The following is a 20,723-nucleotide window of genomic DNA, read 5'->3' as shown; positions in this document are numbered from 1 at the left end:
AGTGTCAGCACATGTGGAGAATACAAATCTCCAGTCAGGTAAGTGGAACCTTCTCAGGACTCTGACTTACTCCAAACAAAAAATAGATATAATTATGTTGCCATAAAAATATCAATCCCCAACAGGGATAACCAAGTTGGAAAAGAAGAAACGTAGGTGCCCAAAAATGTATAAAACAATAAATAATTAAAAACTGTTTAAAAGAGACAAGTATTGCCTCCTAGCTTCTTTCACGCATACATGCAAAAACGGTGCCTGGAAATTTGTACGCAGGGTAAAGACGAAAAACGGCTCAACCTGCTCCTGCCCAGCGGCGTTAATTACTATTCCCCCTTCCAGGCCGCCATGGGCTCAGGGACAAGATGCAACTCAGCTGCAACCTATTGCTGGTGGCCGAATTGCACAGCTTTTTTTTAAATTTGGGCTGTTTTTTTTTTGCTGGCGCCCACATTACGCATTTAGCACCACTATAACCATAATTCACATTAAAGCTTAGCCCAGTGGCTCCCAAATGTCCAGCGCCCTGTTAGCCTGCCTGGCTTCACTGCAGCCACAGGAACTCTATTGATGTAGGGAAGTGTGTGTCCTCTGATTACACTAAATTATTTTTGGCTGCATTTTTTGTGTACATTTTAAGGTAAGCTAATAATTACCTCTGTTGAATGATTTTTTAATTATTTATTTATTTTTGGGTGCCTCCTTTACCTTTATAATGTAACATATCTTGTGTGTGATGAGAAAAGCCTACCAACATACAGTATCACCAGAATCTAGTAATGTATCACCTTTTCAGATTAAGGCCCAGTTCACAGGGGCGTCCTGTGACATCTCAGTCAAATTATTTTCTGCAAGTGGGCAGAGGACAGCTTTCAGTGGCTTTCTGCGGCGACTAGCATTTTTTACCTGTCCCAATCAGGGCATGGGGGGACGGCGGTAACCCTGGAAGCAACTGTTGCCTCAAACGAAGTGAAAAATAGAGATTAGAATGCAATGATGGCGCAAACATCGGGAAACAATAATACCAGCGCTGCCCATTCATTTGAATGGGAGTGCTCTAACAACAACAAGCCCACATGTATTTTTACCTAAAGCAAAAGTTGTTACACTTTAGCTACATAGTATTTGTTACCAGGACTGTAGTAAAATGGTTTCATAGGTTCAGTAGTTCTGCACAGGGGTCTTACCTCTTGTCATTGATGGTGAGGCATCCGCTAGTCTGTGGCCACCCTTTCACCTGCACCACAAGCTGGGGCTGCTTCAGAAACACTCAATCAAGAGGCTCCCACGGAGCTGATAATCCCCTCAGGGCTTCTCATTTAACATTGCTGCAGGCTGGACTATTTTTATTACAGGGAGAACTGAGGAAATCCAGACGACGTCTGTAGCCAACTGTGCTGAGACAGACTGGTTACTGGAGAGGGCCTAGCATGGTCCTGAAACACTGAGAATCACAGGAGCAGCACAAAGGCCAGATCATCCAGGAATTTTCATTCCAGCATGTCTTTATTACTCAATGGCATTGAGAGGAATTTAAGAGAATATACCACATTTTCATGTTATTGTATGCAGTACAACATTTTTAAGGATTTTTTTAAATGATCCTTGAATATGTCACATCTACCTAGCAATATCCATCACTTGGGGCGCATACATTTAAAGTGTACCAGAGCTGAAAAATAAGGATTTTATACATACCTGGGGCTTCCTCCAGTCCCATCCACCTGGATCACTCCCATGCCGCCGATATCTGCAGCTCCGGTACCAGGTCCCCGCACTTCCGTCAGTCGGAGCCAGTCTAACATAAGAGAAGTGCGCTGTTTGCGTATCTCTCCAGCAGTCACTGAAGAGATACGTAGAGGGCGCACTTCTCCTGCGTAGACTGGCTCAGACTGACGGAAGTTCCCAAAACTGCAGGCAGCGGAGGACGGTGGCATGGGAGTGACCCAGGTGGATGGGACTGAAGGAAGCCCCAGGTATGTATAAAATCTTTTTTATTTTTTCAGCTCCTTAAGGGCACCTGAAGTGAGAGGGATATGATGGCAGCCATATTTATTACCTTTTTCACAATTCCAGGCCTGCTGATCTTTGTCGCACACCTGTAACAAGCATGCAGCCAATCCAGTCAGACTTCAGTCACAGCACCTGATCTGCTGCCTGTTCAGGCAGTGGCGTAGCTAGGGTGTTTGACATCCGGTGCTGATAATTTACCGACACCCCCCCCCCCCCCCCCCCCCCCCCCCGAAAAAAAGGGAAGCGCGCAGCAGCAAAAAAATTGGTGTGGACATGACATCACATGGGTGGGGGTAACTGTAATGTAACTGTACCAGTAAGGCAGTGGGCTAATCTAGGTAGCCAGAATAGTTGCCCCCAGCATAGGTTAGTTAGGTAGCTGCCCCCAGTAGTATAGGTATGTTAGGTAGTTGCCACGGGTATAGGCTAGTTAGGTAGGTGCCCCCAATATAGGTTAGATAGGTAGGTGCCCCAGTATAGATTACATAGGTAGCTGCCACCAGTATAGGTTAGATAGGTAGGTGCCCCCCAGTATAGGTTAGATAGGTAGCTGCCCCCTAGTATAGGTTAGATTAGGTAGCAGCCCCCCCAGTATAGGTTAGATAGGTAGCAGCCCCCAGTATAGGTTAGATAGGTAGCAGCCCCCTAGTATAGGTTAGATAGGTAGCAGCCCCCCAGTATAGGTTAGATTAGGTAGCAGCCCCCCCAGTATAGATTAGATAGGTAGCAGCCCCCAGTATAGGTCAGATAGGTAGCAGCCCCCAGTATAGGTTAGATAGGTAGCAGCCCCCCAGTATAGGTTAGAATCGATAGCAGCCCCCCAGTATAGGTTAGATTAGGTAGCAGCCCCCCCAGTATAGGTTAGATAGGTAGCAGCCCCCAGTATAGGTTAGATAGGTAGCAGCCCCCAGTATAGGTTAGATAGGTAGCAGCCCCCCAGTATAGGTTAGAATCGATAGCAGCCCCCCAGTATAGGTTAGATTAGGTAGCTGCCCGCAGTTTAGGTTAGATAGGTTAGCTGCCACCCAGTATAGGTTAGATTAGATAGCTTCCCCCCAGTATAGGTTAGATTAGGTAGCTGCCCCCCCAGTATAGGTTAGATTAGGTAGCTGCCCCCCAGTATAGGTTAGATTAGGTAGGTGCCCCCAGTATAGGTTACATCACACACACACACACACGTGGCTCTCTGCTTTCCTTGATGCAGGGAGCCATGCTGCGGATGGTGTGCGGGTGACAGGCTTCCACAGCAACGTTTGCAGGGGGCGGAGCTACTCAAGCTCGCTCCAGCCCCCTGCCATTTCAATACAAGTACACACCCCCTGCCAGTTCCAGGCGCTCGTGATTGGGCAGGGGGCGGTGTTGCTGAGCTGACAGCTTAGCCTGCACTTTAATTAGCAGAAGCTGGCGGCCAGCGTGTAGAGCACCCGGCGGCCATGTTTGTTCGGGGCACTGATCATGGGCACCCCAAAGTTCAAGTCCCGGGCACCCAACAAAGAGAACCGGGGCACGGGCCAGCACACCCCCTCTAGAGCGGCTGGGGTCACCCCACCTGGTGCGGGTCTCACCCCCCGCACCCCCGTCACAACGCTACTGTGTTCAGGGTTCATGTTCACAGTGGTGTGTTGTAGTTGCAGTGTAACGGCCACTTTGTAACACAGCTTGGCACACTGCTATGCACCACCTATGTGATGTTCACAGTGTGGCGGGTGTGTGCGGTATAACAAGTTGAGGTATGGTAATGCACTGCAAGCAGTGCGTTACCACAAAATGTGCATGCTAACAATGAAACAACATACTTTTTATTGAATGTATGCTTCACTGCAGCCGACGCAATGCACGGGTAACGTGCGGAACCATTTTCCCAAACAAGTGCATTCCTTTTGACTGCAGGAAGGCAATGGTTCGGGAAAGTTGTTCCAAACCTTTAAACGTGGCCGTAGATTAGAGTATTAGAGGCAGTGGATCAGTAGGACAGCCAGCCAATCTGCATCGTTTAAAAGGAAATAAATATGTCAGCCTCCATATATTTATTTTAACATTTATTTCTAAGATTGAAAGAGCAAAGTCCCCAGACTTAAAGCGAACCCAAACCAAACAATTGATGTATTTTTAATTTGGGTCCACTTTAAGGCTCGTGGACACACTAGACAGAACTTAGCCGAGGGGGTCATTCTGTCTCAAATGTGGATCTAGTGTGTATACAGGTGCAGAGGCGTAACTACAGGGGAGCAGCCCCTGCAATAACAGGGGGGCCCAGAGCTGTGGGGGGACCCCAAGTACTAACCTTCTCTTCCACTGATATAGGAGTCCATTGTTCAGATCAGGGCCCATATGTAATTCACTTTTTCACCTGAGTTATCTCCTAGGAGATAATTTTCATCTTCTCTTTAAACTAATTTTCAGCATTTTACTTCTGAAAATGTACCCAAAAGTTGATGAAAAAGTGCTATCAAATTTATTTTGAGTATTTTCTTGCTTGATGGTGGCTTGAAAGGGATTTTATGGCACGACATGAAATTATCACCTAGGAGAAAACCCAGGTGAAAAATGTAATTGCTACGGATTTGAAGATCCTGATATTCACACTTGTTATATGGCCCTTGCAGGATGGGCCCCCAGGCTGTGAGGGTCACTAGGGGTAGACGAGGGAAAGGGCGTGACCATTGGGGAGCCCCATCAAAGTTTTCCTGGGGGGCTCCATGAATTGTAAATACACCCTTTTACAGGTGTTCCAAATATAAGCAGAAATCTATTGATAATGTATGTAAAGCATTTTATCACTTGATGCAATACAATGCTGTGCTGTCATATATCCCTTGCCACTTCTCTGGCTCAGAATCCTCTGGAGGATCCAGCTTCCCTCTTCTTAGGTAAGTATTTGCTTTTTTAGCTAAATTTTCAGCTCAGTTTCTCTTTAGAGCAAGTTTTTTGTTTTATCAAAATGTATGCTTAACCCCCTTGGCGGTATGATTCTTTCCAAAGTTTAGGGTCTAAAAGTGGTACAATTTTTTTGCACCCTTTCAGACCCTAGAACCAGGAAAAAATCATGCTGCCAGGGAGATCTGCACAGCCCCAGCAATCACTCACCTCCCGGCTGCAGCGCTGCAGTTTTCCCTCCATCCTCCGGGTGGAGCTGCAACTCATGATGACGACAGCTGGCGATCTCACAGGAGGAAGCAGAGCCCCGGAGGAGAGGAGAAAGAATGGCGTCCGACGTCGGAAACCCTGAGAGGCATGTAAAAACGCTCCCCCTGTGCTCATCGCTCTGCACAGAGCCTCCGGCGGCTACTCCGAGCAGAGGTCGAGATTACCACTCTGAGCTGCGGTTTTCCACCCCGACCCTAGCGCGGGGTTACTGCCAAGGAGGTTAACCACTTGAGCCTTCAGTCGTTTTCACTTTATGCATCCGAGCAATGTTCACCTCCCATTCATTAGCCTATAACTTTATCACTACTTATCACAATGAACTGATCTATATCTTGTTTTTTTCGCCACCAATTAGGCTTTCTTTGGGTGGTAGATTTTGCTAAGAGCCACTTTACTGCAAATGCATTTTAACAGGATGAATAAGAAAAAAACTGAAAAAATTCATTATTTATCAGTTTTCAGCCATTATAGTTTTAAAATAATACATGCCTCCATAATTAAAACTCATGTATTGTATTTGCCCATTTGTCCTGGTTATTACACCATTTAAATTATGTCCCTATCACAATGTATGGCGACAATATTTTATTTGGAAATAAAAGTGCATTTTTTCCGTTTTGCATCCATCACTATTTACAAGTTTAAAATTAAAAAAAAAAAAAAATATTTCATCTTTACATTGATATTTAAAAAGTTTAGATCCTTAGGTAAATATTTACGTGTTTTTTTTATTGTAATGTTTGTTTGTTTTTAATATTAAACATTTTATTTGGGTATTTTTGGGAGGGTGGGATGTAAACAGTAATTTTTTCTGTAAATATGTGTTGATTTTTATTTATTTTTTTGCATTTAGTTGTAGTTTTACTTTTTGGACACAAGATGGCAGCCATGAGTTTGTTTACATGACGTCACTCTAAGCGTAACACATACGCTTAGAGGGACACATGGGGACGCAAGAGCCAGAAAAAGCGAAGCACCATAGCCCGATCACTAATTCCTGGGCTAACGAAATGCGGGCCAGGAGCGCGCGTGCATGGCCTCCTGGACTAAGCTACTATGTCCAGGAGGCAAAAGTGGTTAAAGGATATCTGAGGTGACATGTGACAAGATGAGATAGACATGTGTATGTACAGTGCCTATCACACAAATAACTATGCTGTGTTCCTTTTTTCTTTCTCTGCCTGAAAAAGTTAAACATCAGGTATGCAAGTGACAGTTCCTGTCTGAGTCAGGACTGGGTCAGACTACAGCGTGACACTCACTGATAAGAAATTACAACTATAAAACACTTTCCTAGCAGAAAATGACTTTTGAGAGCAGGAAAGAGATAAATACGCTCAATAGTACATAGATTTTAGTTCTGGCATACGTCAATGAATGTGTCATTAAGCAAAAACAATAAAACAGTAAAAACCTGAAAAGTAGATTTAAATATAAAATAAAAGTGGAATATCTTAAAAGGTCTTTTTTTTAGGAGAAGGAGGATAGATACAATTGTTTATTTCATTCGTTTATTTTCAACTTGGGTGTCCTTTAAGAATCAAAAAAGTATATATATTTTAATAGAAGTAGAATAACTCCTAATCACTAAGACTTGAAAGTGGCATAGCCAATACAAGTTGATTCCTATAGTGCTAGCACCTTCTGTGGTGCATTCAGAAAACATGCAATTAAATGGCTAAGCTTGTAAGTATTAGGTAGAGGTGAAAATAGTGTTGTGGTCAGTAACTTGTCAGAGTTTTCAAGGTATGTTTATATACTTGCCTGAAGAGGTAAATGTTTAAGGTTGTGCTTAAAGCAAACCTGAAGTGAAAAAAATATATGATTTAATGAATTGTAGGTGTATTACAGATAATGAATATAATATTAGTAGCAAAGGAAAGAGTCACTCTCTTATTTTTGATTTTCAGTTATATGGCTTTTTTTTTCTTTTTTTTTTCTTTTCTTTTTTATAACACTACATCATTCTGTCATATTTGCAGTTTATAAACCACTCTCTTTATTTTAAACTATAGAACAGAGCAGAGTTAATGACCCTTTACCTGTCTCTCACTGTTAAACAAATTCCAAGAACAATCACGGGGCTTTTTGATGAACAGTTAGTCTTTAATTCTCCTCAGTGCAAATTTCTTCAAAGTCACAGGAAGGACAAGCAGACTCAATAACGGATTCCCATATCACACAAAGATTGCATGACACGTGTTTCACGGCCAATGGCCGCTTCCTCAGAGGCACAACGTATATACACACACATCAAATGTGGACCCTTCAGAAAACAGGACTGGCTTTGACCCAAGTTGGGTCGAATAGCTCAGAGAAGCTCTTTTGCATAAATAGCAAGTGAACTTTCTTAACTCTTCCTGTCCTAGAAAACAATACAAGACTCTTTACTTTGCTACTAATGTTAGATTTCTCAGCTGTACTACACATACAATTCATTATCTCATACGTTTGTGTTCACTATAGGTTTTCTTTAAGGATGGTTGGTGTGAGTGAATGCTGAACAAGTTGTGGATGGAAAAGAGACAGTTTACAAAAGTTATGTATGTAAAAATGAGAGTATGTGACTATAAAGAGTGAGGGAAGGATATAGTTAGCAGAGTAGAGGTTGCATGTAGGATGCATGTAGGCATCAGTGGGGGAATTGACAAAGAGGGAAAGCATTAGAGAAGCAAATGGAGAGATGGATTAGACAGACCTGCGGCAGAGAGTATTATGTACTGTAGTTGAGCCAGTTAGTTAGCAAGTAGGCCACAGAGAAGATGAGGGCATGCACAAATAGGTTATGCGAGAAATGTTTGGGTGGAGACAAGATGAGGTGGTAACTGACTGTTAGGGGCTTGTAGGAGAGAGCAAATATTACACCTAAGCAATGAGTCTTGAAGGGCAGAAGTTATTAATGTGTTATCAATGTTGATCCGTATGGTAGACAGTGAAGTCAAATCACATAGTGGAAAAAAAAATCAGTTTTTCCATGTTAAGTTTTTGAAAGAGAGAGGAAAGAATGAGATGGCATTAAGACATTTAAGCGATACAGGAGCCCCATAGCAGCAATATTATTTAGCAATGTTATTAGTGTTAGGGTATTTCGAGCTCTGGAGGTTGCCGGACACCGAATTACATCTCCGTCTGAGTTGCGACAACTCGGAGGGGGAATAGTGTTTAACACCGATGGGGAGCTTTGCAGCAGCAGGGTGAGCCGTCATTCGGCTCTCTCGGCACCCAACTCACTGGCGACGCGTACATATGCCGTTTGAGGAAGGACATGATGTATTAATGTTGCCACATCAGGAGCAAAGAGATAGATTTGGGTTCCATCACCATTAAAGATGATACTGTGAGCTAAATGAGCAGATAAACTGACCAAGACCATGAGTATAGATATAGAAGAGAAGTGGTCCGAGGACTGAGCCTTGGGTTGTCCCTACATAAGGTTGACATAGTGAGGCATTGGTGTTGGTGTGTGCCACACTAAAGGTCCCATCAGAGAGGCAAAAGGAAAACCAGAAAAGATGAAGAAGCTGGATGCCTAGAGAGAGATCACCTGGAGTAGCAGAAGGTAAACCACTCTGTCAAAAGATGAACAGACATTGGAAAGAATACATATAGCTTAGAAACCTTGATGTCAAACACTAAGGGCTTAATTCAGAAAAGGGTGCTAAGTGTTAGCACGCCAGTGAAAAGCCACTTTGCATGTGCTAACATGCTTTGCACGTGCTAAGTAGTTAGCACATGTAAACTACTTAGCACCGTAGTTAGCACATGTAAACTACTTAGCACCGTAGTTAGCACATGTAAACTACTTAGCACCCTTGTTTTTTTAGGGAAAAAAAATCAGTGTTTATGCAACAAAGAAAAGGAGCATATGACAGAATATGCAGTGTAGCAGTATGCCTCCTAACTTTTCCAACAGTAGCTTCAGCATCATTTATCACTGTGAAAGATGATAGGTATTGTTAACAATATAATGATCGTCACATAATATATAGAGCTCAGATTGAATTTAAAATTCTAAATATTCTATCTTTTACAAGATCATAATTAGCAAGACTAGGGGTATCTAACCATGGAGCTTAGCACCCTAGTTAGCACGGTGCTAAGTAGTAGTTTGCATGTGCTAACTACGGTGCTAAGTAGTTTGCATGTGCTAACTACGGTGCTAAGTTTGCATGTGCTAACTACGGTGCTAAGTAGTTTGTATGTGCTAACTACTTAGCACCCTAGTTAGCACGCCCAAAGCCTTTAGGCATGCTAACTGGGTTAGCACCGTTTACTGAATCGAGCCCTAAGTCTGTGTGATCAAGATGCTCATGCAGTTTGGAAGTGAAAGTAAAAAGGGAGACAGGCTGGTAATTGACTCCAGTGCATATTAGTAGGTGAGGTGAATGTTTATGTTCAAGAATTTTGGAATTACACTTTATAAAGACTATGCCCACAGCACTGATCAGCCTGACAGCATATAACAATAAATAAAATGCTAAATACCTATTTTCCTTGATAGCAGCATCCACATGACTGTTGCTATATCCTACTGCTGCCCCCATTACCTCAAGTCTGGGAGACTATCCTCCCTGTGATGGCTTTTGGAGGGGAGCATGTTCAGAACGTGTCGGAAACTGCGTGGCAGTCCAGGCCCATCTGCAGAGAACAACGGTCTCATGACTGCTGCGCTCAAAGTAGGAAAGAGGCAGTTTGCAATTATTTTCTTTTTTCTGCTACAGACTGTTACATTACAGCAGTTTGGCAGCATAGCTTCTAACAAGGGCATTCCAAAAATTACATAATTAAGCCTTTCTTAGCTTCCTACCCCTCACAAAAAAGAGCTTAATATGAAGGAGTGACATCAGATTGTAAGCTCCTTTGAAGGTCATTAAATGATGAAAATTGTTCAGTGCTTTCTAAAACACTGCAAAAAGGTAACGCATATATATATATACAAATATGCTAAATTAATAAACATGATTTTCAGACTTTGAAAACCACTCACTGTCACTGATCTATATTTATTTGTTACGGCAATTGTCTGGCAAACGCAAGGCAACAACTGATCACCCTGAAAGTTGGAGTAACAGGAAATAATTGCAGTATGTGTATTACCAATACCATCAGTCACCTTCTTCTTACAGTGCAAACATAAGGCAGATAAGAGACATCACTGGCAGATAAGACATCACCTTCATTCAGGAAACTGCTTCAGCTTATAGTAAGTCTATTTACATGCAGCATTTGCTACATTAAAAACGCCTATTCCCAGTTTTCTTAACTGAAAGAAATGAAAAAGTAAATTGAAACAGCAAAATAAGGGAAATACATGTACTTCTGTACTTGTAGATAGATAAATGTATGGACCAATGGATAGATGGATGGATGGATGGATGGATAGATAGATAGATAGATAGATAGATAGATAGATAGATAGATAGATAGATAGATAGATAGATAGATAGATAGATAGATAAGTTAGAAGGGGGGAGGGGGCAAATTGGGTGACAGAGAGAAAGGTAGGCAGGGTGGAAGAGGGGAAGAGAGAAAGAGGGAGGGAGAGAATGGAGAGAAAAAAAGAACTGAGCAAATGGAAAGAAAGAGATAGGATGAGGGTGATAGAGAAAAATATAAGAAAGGGATTGATTGGTGTGAGGAAGGGAGAGAGAGAAAGAGAGTGAGATGGGCAGAAGGAGAGAGAAATATGGAGAGAATGAGAGAGAGAAAGATGGGCAGAGAGAGAAAGATGGGCAGAGGGAGAGAAGGAAGAAGGGGACAAAGTGGGAAATGTGGGCACTCGCTATCAGCAGAAACGTGCCATTATAAACTGCGGCTATACTGTGAAGTTTGGGCTTAGCCCTTGGTGGGCTAGCTATATTCCATGCAATGCAGGCACCCAAATTTCTCAGTATAGCTGCAATTTATAATGGCGCCCTAACACTATCATAATCGCGGTGGATTGATAGTAGGTGTCGATTAAGGTTAGGCATTGGGTGGACCGGTTAAGGTTAGGCATGGAGGAGGGTGTTTTTAAGGGTTAGGCATGGGGGAGTTTTTAAAGGTTAGGCATTGGGGTGTTTTTAAGGGTTAGGTGTGGGAGAGGAGGATGGTTAAGAATAGGTTGGAGGGGTTAAGGTTAGGGATCAGTAAGGGAGGGTTCTGTGTGAGAATAATGTTAGGTTAAGTTGTAGTAAAACATTGGTACTATTCACTGCTATTTTAATATGGTAATTTACACCAATAAACTTTTGACTATTGCTAAATTTTACCAATATTCTACTAGCTGGAAGGGGGGGGGGGGGGGGAGAGTGAGAAAAAGGGAGTGAGAGAGTGAGAGAAAGATGGGCACTAGGCAGAGGTAGAGAGAAATGGATATAGAATGGGAGAGAGTAAGATGTGCAGAGGAAGAGGGGGGGGGGGGGGGAGAGCGGAAGAGATACTGGAGGGAGGGAGCAGGGCCTGGCCAAGGCAGAGGCGAGAGAGGCTCCAGCCTCAGGGCACAGTGAAGAAGGGACACACAACTCACTTGGCTATCATTCCCCTATTGTGTTTGAAGCAGAGAGAAAAAAGAAAAGAGGATACATGGCAGTGACTACAAGACAGATAACGATAGATTAAGGTGTTGGAGGCACTGGGCCGCCTCTTAGTCTAATAGCAATCAGTGTGTGAGGGCTGGGGTAGAGGGATGGAGGGGTGCACTTGGGTGTCTCAGCCTTGGGTGCTGGAGGCTCTGGGAGGTAGAGGGAGAAAGAGGGGGAGAGATAGAGAGAGGGAGATGGGCACAGGATGATAGAAATAGGGCAAGAGAAAAAAATAGGGAGAGAGATTGGGAGAGGGAGAAAAGGTAGAAAGAGATACCAGAAAGGCAGAGAGGGAGATAAATAGAGGAAGAGATAAGTATAAAGATATAGGGCAAGAGAAATTGGGAGAGAGGAGCATGGGGAGAGATAGATAGAAGGATGGATGGATGGATGGATGGATAGATAGATAGATAGATAGATAGATAGATAGATAGATAGATAGATAGATAGATAGATAGATAGGTAGGTAGGTAGGTAGGTAGGTAGGTAGGTAGGTAGGTAGGTAGATAGATAGATAGATAGATAGATAGATAGATAGATAGATAGATAGATAGATAGATAACGAACACACACAGACACACCACACACACTCAGTTATGTCATGATCAGTGTGTCAGGTGTTACATCTTATTCTTCCCTAAATAATCCAGAAAGACACACGTATATACTTACAATCCACACTTTACTTCATGCTCTGTGCATTGTCGATTATAGCTAAAAGCTCTCTGAAGCTATACATACTTTTTTAAATTTACCAATTCAAATACTCTATTTTACAATAAGTGTTACAACTGTGTTTGTAAGTACAGTATTGTGTCCATGTATTACATTATTGGCAAATATATTTACCAAGGCCACCCTGGTGTTGGTCATGGTGTCCCAGGTGCTCTCCAAAACTTGGGGCTTTTCTTGCAACCTCTGTGATTGTATGCTGCTGTTTGTCTATCAATCTCTGGCACTTTTCCAATACAATTGTCCCACCTACTTAGTTTAGTTTAGGATACACCTCAATGCATTACAGTTTCAAACTAACACAAAACTGAATAGAGAAACTGTGTAAGAAGTACTCGTGGGGTGTACATACCTCAGACTGTGGACCACTGATCTTCTCCACATCCCTAAGCTCAGTTAGCCCTGCTCTCAGTTCCAGCAGCACAGCATATTCTTCTCTGTCTCCACAAGTATATAAGAACAAAGGGGAAGAAGTATTCCACCTATGTGCCCAGTCTGTGACTTCAGCTTCTGAGCTCTTGGATGGCTGTCATCTGTGGAATGGGAACTTGGAAACTCACCACCAGGTTAGAACTCTCTCAGGATCAGGAAGAGGAGCGCATCGATGACAAAAGCGTGATGAGCTTATTATATCACTTATACAGAGGCCTCTATGAAGTTCCGTCTCATAGAGATCATTTTAATCGTTCATTTCATGCTGTAGAAATAACTAATTTAAACTCATGCAAATATCTGGTATTCATGAGAGTGAGACACAAAGCGAAAGCCAATTTTGGTAGCAAAGCACTGATCAACCAGCACGTTCTGTGAACTTCTGCAAGTTAGATTTAACATGTTTAAATCAACCTTCTGACAATGTACCTGCATCAGTTTAGCTCTCAGCTATTTCTAACACACCAGCTAAAGTTAAGTCAATTATTTCAGCAGTTTCCACGATTTCATGAATTTATTATAGCGCCGTATTTACCTCACAGAACAGTGACAAGAGTTTAGCATTTTGGAGATCTGTTGTCACTTGCTATTAAGATCAAGATTAATGCAAATTGACGATAAGCGTTCCCCAATTCTCCCATGCGACAGAATACATTAAAACATGATTTCAGCTAGTAATTAAGCCCAGGAAAAGCGATGTGCATTCTGTTGTCTCCCAAAATGGAGAGAAGTAGGTTGTAAAATCGTCTGCAAGGGTCCTGGGCTGCAGATTATTGATTGGGGGACATACTGCTTGTGGACTTCACAAAATTCCTTGTTGAATTGCCTCCCGATTAAAACCTTATGAAACTGGGGACTTGCCTCAACTTCTGTACACAATTCTAATTAAAGTGGACCTGAACTTCAGAGATGTTAGCCTGTCTAATTCCCCCTCATCCATGACTAATCACCACTGTAATTTGATCTCTCAGTTGTGTCAGCTCAAGAGTCTCCTCTGCTACAGCAGATCAGCTAATTTGTAGACACAGGATTGTTAACCCTATGTCTGATTCCATGAAAGCAAGAAGTAGACAAACTGCAGATGTATTGCAGGATTAGTATCAGCTGTAACAAAGAAATGTTTTTCTTTAAAGTTTATTATGCTGTTGTTTATCTTTTAGAGCTGAACGGAACTTCTGCGCTCAGGTCCACTTCAGTGAAGTGTAATGTGGGGTGATCCTCTTAATGAGGAGGTCTGTGTTTAGTTTACTTTCCCAATTATTTTCACACCATCCAAGTGTATGAAGTTATAGGTTGTCTGTAATAAGCTATATATCTAACCTGTGAGGATAAGGAACTGGTCCTCACTGGATCTGTGATCAGAACATACAGCTTGCTAATGGAAAAGATGTGTGTTGTAGAGTTCAAAAATAATAAATAAAATAGTATAAAACAGACACCAAGGGCGCATAAGCTAATAACCAGTAATAAGAATCACAACATTTTTGAAATATAAAAACTCAGTGACTCAGAAATTAGGATATGAAATAAAGTGTTTACTTGAAACATTAAGTCACCTGCAGCAGGACTGTAAAAAAACAGGTCTGTGCCCCTGATTAGTTTTTTTTAATGTGGGGTTCACTTCACTGCCCCTTTTTAGCAAAGCACCCCCCCCCCCCCCCTTCCTTTTTTTATTTGTATCTTGATGGTGATTGTAATTAATTAGTCACTTGATAAAGAGAAAGTGTATTACCTTTAAACCTCCAATCAATGTGCAGGTGGCTGGCTGCCTGTGTTAATTCCTCTGCACATTACTGGTTGTTTGAAGTAAAGAGTAGACACACTGTTAGCCAATAAATTGTATTATCCTGATTCAAAACTTCTGTTTTTTCCCATAATACAGCCATCCATGAGTCTCTGTACCATAGCCAGTGCTACCAGAAATAGTAGATAATAACCCTCAAAGACCAGAGTTTAAAAGTTATTAGATATAAAATAATACAGCTCTTTACCTTACCTGTGTACAGTTTAGGTAGTCCTCCAACAACCAGACAAGTAACTGAGTCTAACCCAATAAGAATTCGGTACTTCAGATAAGTCCATACAATCCTTCCGGCACTAGCTATAGATGCTGCCACAACCTGGATGATGATGCTGCTGGTACTCTGTGCACTATACAGTCTGCCTGGCTGACATTACTGCCATAGCTTCCCTATGTGAACAGCAAGGAGGATTTACTGCAGGCACATGCAATGCTGCGCCTTCTGTAATCATTACAGCGGAGAATGTCCCTTGAAGAGTAGGCAAATTGCACAAACCTCGTTAATTAGAACATAATTTAAAGTTTGAACCATTATCACTGACAATGCAGTCTAATTAACGCGACTCTGTTAATCTGCCTCTTACATGAGCACAGAGGGTTTTCATCAACTTAAAGAGCTAGTCTATATGATGGACTAGGCTGGCAGTCATTAATAAAAGATCTCTCCGGAATTGATGGCGTGCACGCCAAGTATTGAGACTAGTGTCTCTCATTCTGCAGCACTATTATGAAAACTAATAAATTCGTCAAGGCGAATTAAGCATACAAATCAGATGAGGCATAACAGATTACATATTGAAGTGCTGTGTCTCCCCAGCCTAAATGAAATTTCAATCTAATAATTCCTTCCTGGCCCGGCCATAATTTGCTTAGAGATGTTGTTGTACGTGGTGCACAGCGCTATTCGCACCATAATTAAATGATCCTCAAGCTCTTAACTTTGATTTATTTCATTTCGACGAGATGGCGACAGTGAGGGCTGCACAATGCAATTTTGGGATTTTTTCTGTTGAAAAAAAAAAATCACCCCTTTCTGGTAAGACTATAAACAGAGAGGCAAGTATGGCTATTCATAGAAAAGGGAGGCTTTATTGAAAGATAAAAAAGCAGAGTTGACTTTGTGGCATTGTCGTTCCTGCCACTGTATAGCCAATACTCTATCATTTACCTGATTAATAATGGTGGCCACTAATGATCCAATCTTTTTCATCCAATCTTACCATTTCTATGTAATATAAGGTAACTGCCTGAATTATCCATTCAGTATATTCACTCACTTTACCTGTATACTAGATAGATTTGGTAAAATTGGATGAAAACGATTGGATCATTAGTGACCATCTTTAGTATGATCACAGCCATGCCATTATAACTTGCAGTGTGGGGGGCATGGCCTGGCCAATAATAAGGTGGATGTGATGGACTTGCTAGTGGGTTGGGACTGTGGCTGGCCAGACTGAAGCAGCAGTTACCACACAGCAGTGCAATGTATTTGGTGGCAGTTGGGTTAATGACAGCAATCACGTCACATCACTGAATATAGCTGCAATTAATGATGCCTCGCTGTAGATGGGTCTCAGGGTGGCTTTAGTGACTTTAAATACAAGTAGCTAATCTAAAAATAGAAGTTTGTACAAGGAGGAGGCTGTTCTGAAATCAAGCGTGAGATTTATTTTTTTCTTTTAGAAAGGGGGGGACTGAGGACTCATGAGCCCAGCCTGGTGACTTAATGTGTGGCTGCAGGGTACAGTGATCAGGCATGAGACCAGAGCTTAATCACCATGTAGAACAAAGCTTATGCCTTGCATCGCCCTCTGTGATACAATATACTGGCAAAGGAACACAAGACTTATGCAAAAAATGTAAGGATCGGTGATTGTGAAAGTAAGTTGAAGGTAAATGATTGGAGACAACACAGTGACAAGGGGAGGGAGGCTAGAAAATACACACATCTATTGTGAGACTCCCAGAGACTACAGTGTCTATCCATCACAAGCACACACATACACAGGCGCACACACAAGGCTATCCAATCACAGATGAGCTCTGAAGCCATGGGAGAGAGAGGCTGGATGTGCCTTGCATCCAGCCCACACTGATACCTCCTCTTCTCACTGACTACCTGACAGGCCAAGGTGTAGAGCAGTGGCACCAGCATCAGGAGCAGCATCCATCTAGCACAGAGCAGAGGGTCTCCCGGGAGGCAAAGGGACCGCTAGGGATTGATAGGCATAGCACACAGGGGACACTTGAGGCTGGAGTACTGAGTTCCTGAGGAGCATGGAGGCATGGCAGGATCCAGCAGTCATGTGAGGGGACCCCGCACACCTGGCCTGGGACACATGGCTGCAGCACTACTCTAATAAGCCAGCACTCCCCACTGCTTGGGCTGTGTTAGGGGATCGGCCACTGAGAGCAGACTGAATCACTAAGTGCCACGAAATCAGTTTTTAAGGGTATCAAACATTAACTGCTGGAGAGAGGGAGACCCTGGATGGGAGGAGTAAGGAAAATATTAGAAGATCTTGTATTTACTCTCTAGGGGGGAGGAGGGGGATAGGCAAAGCCACGCTGCTCATAGGGACATTCTCAGAGACAAAACTGGGTCCTTCCAGGCTGGGAGTGAGAGAGGACAGGAGGAGGCTGCTGCTCACAAGCTCCTAGCTGGCTCCAAACCGCGGCAGATTTGAAGAAGCTATCCCCAGCCTGAGCCTGTCAGTGATCCGGAGGGTGTCTGCTGCCAGCACTCCTCACCGCAATCATGATGATGATGTCCCTGAACAGCAAGCAGCCCTTCAGCATGGCTCACAGCAGCCTGCAGGACGAGGCCAAGTACTCTGCCCTGCACTCTTCCTCCCCGCACTCGTCGTCCTCGGCCACCAGCTCTGCCAGTGTCACCAGTGTGAGGAGCAGCACCGGCGGAGGGAGCAGCAGCTCGGAGGCGATGAGAAGAGCCTGTCTCCCAACCCCACCGGTATGTACTCTGCATAATCACCGCTCTAAGGCACATCTTGACAGCCCCCTTTATCTGCTTGATGTTTTTTTCATGTCTGCACAGCAAATCACCCAACACATCCAATGCTTCCCCCCTCTCTCTCTCTCCCTCTCTCTTTTGCCTCAACTTATGTATTCAGCCGGTCTTGCCTTTCATATTAATTTTTATGACCTGGGATGTTGCATGTACCTTGTGTTGTGTGTGTCTAGGCGTGTGTTCAGCCTTTCCCTCTGTAGCAGGATTTTTTAACATTCTGGAAAAGTTTTAATCGGTGAATTCCCAGCAGACAGTAATGTGTGCTTTCTATTTGACATTGCAGAGCAATATATTTGGAGGTCTGGATGAGAGTTTGCTGGCCCGCGCTGAAGCTCTGGCTGCTGTGGATATAGCGTCTCAGTGCAAGAGCCAACACCACCACCACCACCACACTCCCCACCACAGCCCCTTCAAGCCGGACGCTACCTACCACACCATGAACACCATCCCTTGTACCTCTGCCTCCTCGTCCTCCTCAGTGCCCATCTCCCACCCGTCTGGAGTGGCCGGCTCACACCATCACCACCACCACCACCATCACCACCACCAGCCTCTGGAAGGAGAACTTCTAGACCACATCACTCCAGGACTAACACTTGGGGCCATGACAGGACCAGATGGCTCGGTGGTGTCCACTCCAGCGCACCCTCACATGTCCAGCATGAATCCTATGCACCAAGCGGCGCTCAGCATGGCACATGCCCACGGGCTACCATCCCACATGGGATGCATGAGTGATGTGGACGCCGATCCACGGGACTTGGAAGCCTTTGCTGAGCGCTTCAAGCAGAGGAGGATCAAGCTCGGGGTGACCCAGGCAGATGTTGGATCCGCTCTTGCCAACCTCAAGATCCCTGGGGTGGGTTCCCTCAGCCAGAGCACCATCTGTAGGTTCGAGTCCCTCACCCTATCCCACAACAACATGATCGCCCTCAAGCCTATCCTGCAAGCCTGGCTGGAGGAGGCAGAGAAGTCTCATCGGGAGAAGCTCACCAAGCCTGAACTCTTCAACGGTGCTGAGAAGAAGAGGAAACGGACCTCTATAGCCGCCCCAGAGAAGCGCTCCCTGGAAGCCTATTTCTCCATCCAGCCCCGACCCTCTTCAGAAAAGATAGCTGCCATCGCCGAAAAGCTCGACTTAAAAAAGAACGTTGTCCGGGTCTGGTTTTGTAACCAGAGGCAAAAACAGAAAAGGATGAAATACTCGGCTGGAATATAGACTGCTTGGGATTTTACCGCATTTTCTAAAAGAACACTGCAAATTTTAATGTTTTTAAATATATAAATACCTATATATATATATATGTCTAATACCTACATCTCTATCAGCAGAAAAAGGATCACCGTTACTTTTCCATGCCCCCTCTTCCCCCTGCCCCCTTCTTTGTCCAGAACATTGACTGTTCTATTGCTGAATCCAGATCAGTTTTATTGGATCAGGACTGCACAAGTAAGAAACGTTTTATTATTTGCCCGGTTTAAATGACAAATATTTTTTAAAGAAAATAAGGATGACGGGAAATAAGTGACTACTAAAAAGATTTACTGGGGACTCTTTCTGCAAAGTCTTGTTTCAGGTGGATTTTGTGTTGCTCTAAGACAGTTACGTTTATTCCAGCGTCTACTTGATATATTAGATATAAATATATATATACACATATACATTATATTTTTAACGTGATGATAAGTATACTTGCTCCTGTTGTGATGCTGGGTTTACATACGAGTGGTGTTCGCTCTAGATACAATCTCACTGATGTTTGTCACACCAACCTTTATTTCATTTACAATCCACTGCTTCCTTGCAACAACAACAACAACAAAAACAGAACCAAAAAAAAAAGTTTAACTGGTTATGTGTTTTTAAATAGCGGGTTCGAGGTTATCTCTAGATCGAGGGACACTAAGGTGTTTTTTCCCTAAGCACACCAATCACACGTTTGTAATGAAAAGTACTAAAAAGATTAAAAAGTTGCAGAAATTGATACACGTCCTATTCGAACATCTGTACATTTCCATAGACAAATCTCTCAATCCTTGATTTACAGTGACAATAAAGGCCACTAATAATCATGTGGCTTTGTCTGGCCCTCCTATGCGATGATCTTGATACTTGAATGATGTTAGATATTCTTACATATTTAATGGGGATCCCTAGACACAACCGAGACAGGCTTATAAGCTATGAGTCTCTCATCTTCTTTGTCATGTACAGACCTGTAAATATTGGTCTACCTAATTCTGTGCCAATATTACCTTCTCTCTACCCCCCCCCCCCCATTCTAGAGGGGGCTGCATACACTCTCAGAATACCGGGTTCGTAGTGTAAATATTTGATTTCAAAGTCTCACACCGAAACCTATTATACATATGTTCTGACAGATTTTTCTGTATTGCTGTTTCTGAGATCATTTCAGGTCTTTTTGTCCCGTAAAAGATTGGTTTTAGTTGTTTTGCTAATAATAGACGTTTTTATTTATTATGGTAATGTATTAAGTTATTCCGAATGTTGTGGACAAGTATTTCATTAAAATACAAGGTTTTGACAGATGCTTGGCGAATAGTTCTTATTTCTCCAGAATGTATGAGCTTGATCTATTTCTATCAATAAATACACTGATTTGGCACAGAGGGTGATGTGTATACTGACCCAGGGAACCTACAGATTCACCTAAAACGCTGAGTTGAATTATTATTATTTTTTAAATTATTATTATTCTCCTCCAGATGAGTGGTTGAGTTACACATCATTTCACTGGGCCAGCTAATAAAATGATTACGGTTTTAGTAAACCACACCCCCAGTTCAATGTAATGCCTACACAATTCTATACACTATTTTATACAGATTATAATTTAGTTACATCTGAAATAAATATCTGCATGTATAGTGCTCGGGTTTAAAAAATACGACCAACTTGGCTTGATATGGATTTTACATTATGTTGTCTTGTCATAATAATGTAAATAATGATGTGATCGATAGGATGTTATTGTAAAGAATATGC

At 42.8% G+C, this 20,723-nt stretch overlaps 1 protein-coding gene across 1 annotated transcript; it reads left to right on the top strand.

The window, feature by feature from the left end:
• Positions 1-16,815: 16,815 nt before the first annotated feature.
• On the top strand, positions 16,816-20,179 carry POU4F2 (POU class 4 homeobox 2). Its single transcript, XM_068269720.1, has 2 exons — positions 16,816-17,659; positions 18,000-20,179. Exons 1-2 carry the CDS (start codon positions 17,447-17,449, stop codon positions 18,933-18,935), a joined length of 1,149 nt encoding a protein of 382 aa, XP_068125821.1. The 5' UTR covers positions 16,816-17,446; the 3' UTR covers positions 18,936-20,179.
• Positions 20,180-20,723: the final 544 nt, after the last annotated feature.

The sequence above is a fragment of the Hyperolius riggenbachi genome, chromosome 1 (assembly GCF_040937935.1).
Source record: "Hyperolius riggenbachi isolate aHypRig1 chromosome 1, aHypRig1.pri, whole genome shotgun sequence".
NCBI classification, from domain to species: Eukaryota; Metazoa; Chordata; class Amphibia; order Anura; family Hyperoliidae; genus Hyperolius; species Hyperolius riggenbachi.
Note: the sequence above shows the minus strand (reverse complement) of the source record. Positions and strands in the feature narration are given on the sequence as shown.